The sequence below is a fragment of the Leptodactylus fuscus genome, chromosome 6 (genome assembly GCF_031893055.1).
Source record: "Leptodactylus fuscus isolate aLepFus1 chromosome 6, aLepFus1.hap2, whole genome shotgun sequence".
Lineage (NCBI taxonomy): Eukaryota > Metazoa > Chordata > Amphibia > Anura > Leptodactylidae > Leptodactylus > Leptodactylus fuscus.
In genome coordinates, this window is record NC_134270.1 from 160,672,662 (window position 1) to 160,682,820 (window position 10,159).

The 10,159-nt window shown below is 45.3% G+C and overlaps 1 protein-coding gene across 1 annotated transcript; it reads left to right on the plus strand.

The window, feature by feature from the left end:
• Positions 1 to 401: 401 nt before the first annotated feature.
• Positions 402 to 8,045, plus strand: NECAP2 (NECAP endocytosis associated 2). Its single transcript, XM_075277812.1, has 8 exons — positions 402 to 535; positions 616 to 716; positions 3,494 to 3,598; positions 3,685 to 3,766; positions 4,320 to 4,428; positions 5,606 to 5,741; positions 5,963 to 6,050; positions 6,220 to 8,045. The coding sequence occupies exons 1-8, from the start codon at positions 444 to 446 to the stop codon at positions 6,260 to 6,262; spliced, it is 756 nt and encodes a 251-aa protein (XP_075133913.1). The 5' UTR covers positions 402 to 443; the 3' UTR covers positions 6,263 to 8,045.
• The last annotated feature ends 2,114 nt before the right edge of the window (positions 8,046 to 10,159 follow it).

Here is a 10,159-nt window from a genome sequence, read left to right on the forward strand (position 1 = left end):
ATATAAAATTAGTATTTCCATAATTGTACATTTAGAACACAAGTAACATCATCATCATTTTTACCACATAGTGAATACTCTAAAAATTAAACCCATAAAAAATTGGAGCAAATGCATTTTTTTCAATTCCACCTTCTTCAGATTTTTTTCCAGCTTCCCAGTACATTGCACAACATATTGAATGGTGCCATTACAAAGTACAGTCTATTCCGGAAAACAATAAGCTGTGAATGGAAAGATGAAAACATGAAGGAATGGGAGGAGGGAAAAACAAAAATTGACAGAGGCATGAAAGGGTTAAACTAGAAGAGAGCTCCTCAGCGTGCAGTACTGAGAGCACACACGGGGGGGCGGACTCCAGCATCCTGTAGCAGATTCCTAAGAAGGACGCTCTGCCTCCCCCGGTGACTATAGAGATAGGCGGAAGTCCTGGGTGTAGTAAGATGGCGGACGGTGATTACGAGTCGGTGCTTTGCGTGAAGCCGGAAGTTCACGTTTACCGAATTCCTCCACGGGCGTCCAACCGGGGGTACAGGTGAGTAGGGGGACAGGGAGAGCAGCTGAGGCCCGGCTGTGACCTCCAAGACCGGGGTAACCGAGCTGTACTCTCCACAGAGCGGCAGAATGGCAGCTCGACCAGCCGGCCTGGAGCGGCCGCCTCCGCGTCACCGCCCGGGGGAAGATGGCGTATATCAAGCTGGAGGACAAGACCTCAGGTGAGAGGAGATGGGAGCACACCCGCCCTGAGCCCCGCTGGAGGCCCCATCATAGATAGGCGGTAATAATGATAGATACACCCCCCCCTGTCATCTCTGCTGTCCTGTGTGTCATCATGGCGACTGGTGACATCACTCGTGTGTTATGATGACGTCACTCTTGTTCTGTCTGTGTGATAGGACTTGATGACATGGAGCTGTCTGTATGGACTGTAGTGCTGTGGATATGGTAATTCTCATTACATGGACCCTTATACGGTCCATGTCTCTTTACTGGTAAAGATGGCGGCCTGACTTGTATATACTGTCAGTGTCAGCGTAGTGGCAGGACGCCCGCCATCATCTCGTGCCTGCTGATGACGCTGCAGTTCTCCGCTTTGCTGTTCACAGGATTTCCTTAAATTTGAGGAAATGGGGGCAGGGAGCCCCGTTATCTCTGCTCAGGAGTTATAGTTGTTTGTTTCCTGGGGACATCCGGGGTCAGTGCCTCGTTCCTCTGGTAACCCCTCACTCACACTTGCTGCGCCCCAACACTAATAGTGGCTCGTTCACATGGAGGGGTTTGCTGAATTTGTCTGGTAGAAAGCGCATGCTTCAGGAATTTCAAGCTGATTCTGAAACTGCTCCAAAATCTGGCCCCTATTCATTTTAGAGGGTGTCAAACGTGGTACGTAAGATTTTTTTTTTCAGCAGAAATATGAAAAACCTCAATATTTGAACACTTGTGGTAAGTCATCCCCCCCCCCCCTTAATGTAATCTCTAAGCCTTGTCAGGAGTGTGAGCACATACTGCTATAAGCTGTCTAATAATAATAATGCCTGGTGATAATCCACCTGCCCCCACCCAACTACTGGTCTAATACCCCAACAGAGGAGGCAGGCAGGGCAACTGATACTAGCTAGTAGTGTAACTAGTATATAGTATTACCTGCTGTATCCTACTAGCGTTATTGCCCTGCCGACCTCCTCGGGTGGGATTATCGTACTAGGCATTATTATCAGACAGCTTATAGCAGTATGTGGCGGCACTATCTGGAGTCACACACCCCCCCCCCCCCCCCCCCGACAGGGCTGAGAGATTGCGTTGTCCAGTTTCAGCAAATACACTTTATTATTATAATGAAACATTCTACAATTGTCCACTATATTTTCTGTATCCATTCCTTAATTTCCTAGATTGTTATTGTTTATTTGGAGTCCACACAGGCTTAGGCTAAGTTCACACTGGGAGCGGAAGGGCGGATTTTGGCACTGAGCATGATGTGGGGAGCTGTGTCACTTTTGGGCCAAAATACGCCTGCCATGACTGTCGCGGCTTCCGCCTCCGGAGTAGGCTCAAATGAATGGGCCGACTCCGGAGGTTGCTGCGGTGAGGCTCAACGAGCTGCGGAGTCCGCCTGAAGAAAGGGCATGTTGATTATTTTTTCTTGCCGCTCACGGAAAAAAGTAGCCTGGCGGTCTACATAGACCTCCATTCTGAGTGGTCGGATTATGACATGGATTCAGCGCCATAATCCGCCCCCTCATTGCCCGTGTGAACTAGCCCTTAGGGTTTGTTACAGTCACGGTGCAGTAACCGGCCTGCCTTGTAATGCGTCATGCACCCCTGTATCCATCACATGACCATGGGCTGATTTTCATCTCGTGGGCTTAATGCTGGGTTCACACAGGGTTTTTTGGTCAGGATTTTGATACAAAAGCTCAAGAAACCGCCACTCATTGAATTAAATGGGTTCCTTTTTCTGCGAGCGGTTTGTGGGAAAAAAGAAACGACATGCCCTTTCTTCAGGCGGTTTCTGCAGTTCGACACCTCCCTCCCAACTAAGCCCATTCATTTGGGCCTAATCCGGAGCAGAATGCCATGACTGCACTGCATCGGCAACCAGTTGCAGAATGCAGTTTTTTGGACCGGCTTCTGAGGCAGTCTCTGCCTCAAAATCCGGTCCAAAAAACCCTGTCTGAACCCGGCTTAAGAAGAATGAGCAAGCAGAAAACTGTGAGGAATGGATACACAAAGTATATTGGGAAATTGTATAATTTAATCATTATACCATCAACAAATAATATTTGCTGAAAGTGGACAAGCCCTTTAAGGAGCATTTGTTCCCCCCCCCATTGCTGACCATTTGGAGTGTAGTAATTCATTACAGTGAATTGCAGCCAAAAAAACCTGCCTTTTACTCCTATTAAAATGAATGAATGCCTGAGCAAAAGAGCAGATGTTCATCCAGGCGAACCTGTGAATCCTGGAGCCCCATGCACATGGAGGAATCCAGACCAGAAAATTCAGTCAGGGCATTGGCTGAATTCCCTAGACTCCAAGGCTCATAGTAATGTATGATAGCAGGAGAAAGTTCCACACCGCAGCAGCACTGTCCCATACTACTGTATATACATGGCAGGAACTCTCCATGATGCCGGGAATCCCAGTGTCTGAACCCAAGGGGATGTCCAGGATAACCTCTGTTTCTTTTTTCACCCACACCTGCCCTAGATCACATATAAAAGTAAACACATTCGGCATCTTCGTATCTGTACTGCCTTTACTATGATACTATCCACAGTGGAGACCTCCATATAGGTAAACAATTGGTACATGGCCATAATTTCTCTTTCTGTAGTGTTTTTTTTTATCATTATGGGCTGCTTAGTTTCTAAGTCTGTAGTCTTGACCATGCGGCTTTGTCCTCACTGCTCCCTTTATTCGGGCCATTGTCTTCCCCCATCCTGTTGGTTGCATCGTGTGTCTGTGTTTCTCACCCCGGCTCTATTTGCAGGGGAGCTCTTCGCTCAGTCTCCCGTGGAGCAGTTTCCAGGAATCGCTGTGGAAGGTGTCGCTGATTCCAGTCGTTACTTTGTGATTTGCATTGAGGATGGAAATGGTAAGGACATGGTGGAAGTGGATATTCTCTTTCAGGTTAATTCTCTTCCAATTCCATGACTTACCTGCTCTTTTTCCTGCTTTTAGGGCGGCGAGCATTCATCGGTGTGGGATTTGCTGACCGAGGGGATGCGTTTGACTTTAATGTTGCTCTACAGGATCACTTCAAGTAAGTTGCTGAGATGAGACATCTATATAAAGAGGGTCTTGTAACTGGTATGTGATAGTCCAGGACTTCTATCCAGTACAGAACTGGAATAGAATGGGGCAGATGTAGTATGAAGGCCCGGGCTAGGACAGGTCATAGCTGCTGCTGCCTCTTCACTGCTGGGGTTGTCTTCTTGTGTGTGACTGTTACGTGGCTGCTTTGTAGATATCTGATACATTGGGGAAGATTTATTGCTTTAAAATAGTTTTCTGGTGTAAAAAAAAAAAAAAAAAATTGCAAACATTGGGTTTCTGTACCACCCCTGCTACTTTTCCAAAAAATGGACATATAGGTGATGGAGCCATCACCCCTGCCAAATTTATTATAATTTACACCAGAAATCTGATGTAAACGATGCTGTAAATCCCTCCAAGTGCATTGTGTGATAGAGGGAGCGCCTTGTTTTTGAAGAGTTCTACGTCTCATCCTAAAGGAAGAGCACACCTTGACACTGTTGTTTGTGGCAGATTTTCCCTACTTTCGGTCATTCTTGTCCTGCTTTTTCATCTTTCAGGTGGGTGAAGCAACAGTCAGAATTTGCTAAACAAGCTCAGAATCCGGATCCTGGGCCAAAGTTGGACCTCGGCTTCAAGGAGGGGCAGACTATCAAAATCAACATAGCTGTACGTCTGTAATATCATCTGTCACAATCTAAGAGCTGTTAAACGGGTGTTCCCAGGACAGACATTTATCATCTATCCTCATAGACCAGGGGTCAGCAACCTTTAGCACTCCAGCTGCTGTGAAACTACAACTCCCATCATGCTCCATTCACTTCCATGGGAGTTCCATGAACAGCAGAGCTAGTATGCATGCTGGGAGTTGTAGTTGTACAACAGCTGGAGTGCCGAAGGTTGCCTACCCCTGTCATAGACCTTAAATGGAGCATCAACATGCTCTTGTTAAAATCCTCTAAACCATGTAACCTTTTGGGATTTCAATTTAATGATTTGTGGAGTCTCATCTATTATACATTTATATCCTGGAACAAACTGTTCATCATTAAATTGAATGCAGCGACAGTGGCCTTGCTTGTCCAGTATTAAGAGAGAACACTGGGCCCAATTCTCCTGATCAGTGGGGAGGTAAATTGTAAGATTAAAGGGATTTTCTGGACATTATTTTATATGACCTTTCCTTTCCCTGAATATCTGAATGGTGGGGGTCTGACAACTGGGACCATCACAGATCATCTTTTTTAAGAGGCCGCAGTATTGAAATACTAAGCCCAGCCTCATACATTGGGTAAGGGCTGTGTTTAGGATTGCAGATCAGCCCTATTCATTTCTATAAAACTGAGCTGCAGCTGTGCTATGCGATGAACCTGATGCCATTACACCTCAGCACTTCTGTGTCTTCAGTCAGCTGATCAGTGTTGGACCTTCACTGGGCTGACATTGACCACATATATATGCAGCATGGATTCCCCTTCATAGAATGTGCAGATACAATTCATTGGAGGTAAACCTCGATTAATTTGATTATTAATGACCTATTCTGAGGATGCCATATTTTAGTCCTGGAAAACCCCTTTAAGATTAAAGTGCAGTTTATCATTCTGTTAATAACATCTGGTCCAGATCATGTACAAGTATCTGAACGTACCCTAATAATTCTGTCATTATAACATACAGTTTAATGTCTCTGGATTTTTGGCAGTTTCTAATGACCTGTCCATGGTATTTGGACACAGTCTTCTCTCCGAGTACTTTATTTTATGATCTCCATTTGTGCCAGTAACTCTTGGAGTGCTGGGTCTGACAAAGCTTGTCTTTTTTTTTTTTTTTTTTCTACCCTTAGAATATGAAGAAAAAAGATGGCGCCCCTGCAGCTGCTAAACCGCGACCTCTGAGCACTGGACCCAGCCTGCTACCCCCACCACCTGGCAACAAAGCAGCTTCTCAGCAGAGCGCCCCCCAGGAGGCTGCAACCTCAGGTACTCTGCTCATTGTTTGTGGCATGTAGCAATAAGTGAGGCTCCACATTTCGATGCATTCTGAGTGTACCTCAGCATCATTGGATCAAAGAATGGATATGGTTTTTATTTTTTAGCATGCTCGATCCCTTGTTCCCCTGAGCAGCACCGCAGATGTTTGTCATTGAGTTTTCCCCTTTTCTCTACAGCAGACATACTCACTCAGATTTCTTCCGATACAGGGCTACTCTTTGATATTGGGAGTTTTTCTTCCAGTACAGAGCCAGCAGCTTTTACAGATGCTTGGGGTGACTTCACAAAGGCTTCAGGGTGAGTTGGGATCTCAGTAGAATATTTTATACAATGGTTAGCCATTCGAATGGGGATAAGGAATTATTGTGGTCAGAGATTGGCCCTTCTTATGGTCTCTTCCACCCCCCTTCCCTGTATGGTATAATACTGTACTACATACTCTGCTATTCTGTTCTGTTTCTTACAGTTCAGCGACCAGTCAGTCAAGCTCCGGGTGGGTGCAGTTCTAATGGTTGCCTCTGGACCTTGGTGTGAACAGTCTGTTTCTGTGAGCAGCGAGGGTCATTATCTGATGGATGAGAGCAGCACTCGAGATCTGGATTTTGCAGATGTAAAGCATCACTGTGAGGAGTGGCAGCTTCTGCCATTGCTCCTTTGGACTGATGACGCCCGATGAAGGTGGGAGGTTTTCTATTCACTCACTTCTTGGGTTGGGGTCTCCCTTTAAAGGCCGCATCTCCTGCGCAGATTTTGGTGTTTCCTGCTGCTAGGATCAGAATTTGTTCAGAAGCCACACAGATCTTACTGGACGGATGGAGTTCACATTGGGAGGGGTCTACATCTTCATTGTGTTATTTCAGGAAGTCTGATCTGGCACTCCCTTCTCATGCCCCCCGCCTTTTGGAGAATTGTATGGGCCCTGAAAACTGTTTACTTTAAAAATGGTGCAAACCCTGGACACAGAGCACAGTGTCATAAACTCACTTGTAACTGGATTCATATTCATTTTCTTTGGAAAACCTGAGGCTTTATATTCAGAGGTTATACATACATGCAAACCTATCACCAAAGAGTTAATCCACCCCTCTTCAAAAAAAAAAAGAGAACTGTAAATTACATGACACTGTCTCCAGTCTGACGGCTCCTTCTGTGTCAAGTGTAAAATTCTGCTCAGTCATTCTATAAATATCCGTATCTGGGAAAGCTGGATAAAAACCAGTATCGCTGCCATTACAGATCGTACAGGTTGCCCAGACTCCTCTTCTGAGTCCTGTATGTAGGCGGCCATACTGGCAGTCACAGTCCTTTTTCTGGGTTGAATAGAAATTATACCAGTTTGGCTGATCCGTTACTGATGGTCATTGTACCTGGGGCTTTCTGTCCAGTTGCTATATCATAAAATGCACCCCCACCTCCACCTAAGTGCCTGATGTTATCCCCCCCCCCCCCCCACATTAGTTTGTAGTTTTGTACCTGTCTTCCCATGTTTGGATTTAGACTGGGGGCTTCTACCTTCACCCTCCTCATGTGGACACTGCCCTCGCCCTGCCCCCACTACTCCGTTCACTCCTCTACATTTGTATATATTTTTACTCCCGTTATAGCTTTTGTTGCAATTAAAGTTTCCAAAGATTTTAAAGACTTTATACATTTTATGTGGAGACGCAGATTATGAAGAGATGTATTTATCGCGAGAGGGTAGGAGTGTCTGTTTTGTAGTCCTAATCCTCTACTGAAATGTACAGGATGAAGGAGACTGTGATACTGGGTAACCGGGTCTCTTGTGCTCCCATCTGCCTGCACTAAGAACCTCATATTCTAGCTACAAATATGTTCCACATCAAGTCTTCTACCCCAGTCACATCCAGAGCTGTGCCAGAACTAGGGACCCGGAAAGGGCTGAAAGACTTGTAACCGCAGCTCTGGATGTGACTGGATCTGTAGGTCTGATGTCAGAATCTATACAAGTGACTGCCCAATAAGGAGCTTTACCTGTGATATCATAGAAGCCTGGATGATTGTCTTGGCTGAAGAGCTGACAGTCTGCCGTGTCCTCCTCTCTGCGTAACATTCCCATCTTGTATATGGACCATTAATACCTGCATTTTCTACAGACCAATGAAGAGTGATGCTTTTCTATTGCTGCAGTGATCTCTATTTTCAGCCTTTTACTAATAATGGTGTGATGTTTCAGATTTGATGGTTTTGGGGCTTTAGTTCCTTTTAGTATTTGGGAAATTTTATGAAGATTTATAATAGCAGAATAAAGTTTTATTTCAGTAAATATAAGAAGCTGTATTGTCATTCTTCATTACTGCGTCAGATTCCCCCTAATTCAGCTCTCCACACATCCTGAATGGAATACACAGTACGTTTGCATTGTCTGTTTTCTTTCTCCCTTGCTCCAGCTCATCTGTCACTGATGAATTTTGTATTTGTGAAGCAGAAGCTCAGGATGAACAGAGGTCCTAATGCTACAGAGCATGGTATTGTGGGAATAACACGGGTAAGGCTACATGCACAAAGTGTGGACAGGGCCAGGCATTTTCAGTATTGGTGGTTGGGGTCTGTGAGTGGATCACTTATTACTAGTAGGCTGTTTTTACATAAGATACATATTTTGTGGTATATAAAAAAAATCTATATAAATTTACACATTTGAGGCTTGATACAGAAAAGGTAGCATGGCCAAAATGATTCAGATTTTCCTTCTGGTAGTGTATTCAAATGTAAGTTGACCAGGTATCGACATGCCTGGTGCATTTTGCCGCAGATTTAACCCTTTCAGTGCATAGAGTGAAATCCACAACAAAACTGACATGCTGAATTTGCAGTAAAATATAGAACATATTTTCTGGTTCTGCCCAAAGGTGGAATTGTGGGATACAGACTTCCCCTAAGGCTGAGTTCAGACAGAGTATTTTGGATCGGAATTTGACGCGGAGGCCGCCTCAGGTTCCAGTCCAAAATACAGTGCAACCGCGACTGGATGCCAGTGCAGTGCACCGACATCCAGTCGCGGCACTGCGTTTCGGTTTAGGCCTAAATGAATGGGCCTAGTCGGGAGGGGGTGCCTTCAGGCGGGTTCGCGAGGCACATTCTGCCTGAATAATGAGCGTGTCCATTCTTTTTCCCAGGAGCTGTAACAAACGGCTACTGGAAAAAATAAATGACCGGCTCCCATTGAAATCAATAGGAGTCGTCTTTTTGGTCAGGATTTTGAGGCGGATACGACCTCAAGATCCTGACCAAAATACCCTGTTTGAACTCGGCCTAAATGTCTAGTAGTACTGTAGATGTGCATTTGCCTTTACAACTAACCAGATTTGCTATTCAGGTTTATAGGAAAGCTGAGTGAGCAACACAATAAATGCAGTAAAGGCATGAATTTGGCTTGCTGCCCAATTTTCCCAAGCATGTAACTCAAACTATTTTGTATGTGAACCCCTTCTTTTCAGAAGTTACATATTGTATGATAAACTGCTGCAGTTGCTCCTTCTGGTGGCGCCCCCTGGGAGTATACTTAGGTCCTGGGACTCATGTTCACTGAGTTGAGCAGTTACCTCTCAGGATCTAAGATGTAATGGAGACAATAGACCTGGGATTGGCTCTTTGCAGGAAGCCGAGAGTCACTTTAATTCATAAAGTTCTTCCCTGGCAACCTCCTCTACCCTGTCAAACACATAAGTTGTGCTGCTGTGGTTGTGTTTACCAGCCGCACACAGTAATAAGCTTAGATGACAGGGATTACTGCCCCCCTCCTGCCGCTCTCTGGCTTGGGCTGCACTACCTGGTAACCAGGGCACAGAACAAAAGACCTTTAATTGATTGATTGTGTGAGGGGCGGGGGATGACCGACACCTGGTTCCATGGAAAGTGACCCGACCAGACTCACAGAAGCCACCAAGGAGCAAGCCAGGGTCTGGGCAGCTGAGATTCCTGCACACAGGTGAGTGAGCTGTCACTGCTGCTTATGGGGGGGGCACATACTTTCACACCTCCTGTTCTGCTATATGTACCTACATCTCCACACTAAACATTTACTACTTTATATCTTATTATAACATATAGACAAAAAAAAAATTCCTAGCGATGAGTTATTTCACTTATTGTTTGGGTACTCCTGTGTATCTCCTGTCTGAGCCCCCCACAACCCAGTATTGCCGGACATATGCCATAGTGCTGTACGCTTCCCAAAGACTCACATGCTATTAACAATGTATATTGTATATTCAGGCCTCTACATAAAAAGGTGTAGGTGAATTATATAGGCTGGGGCTCCATGTGGCGTACACACTGTGGCAGGTTTAAAGTTGCCGTAAAGTGAATCCCATCCAGACATTGCGGAAACATACGTGAAACGGATACACTGGAGAAATTGCAGTGTGTCAATTATACCTATGGAA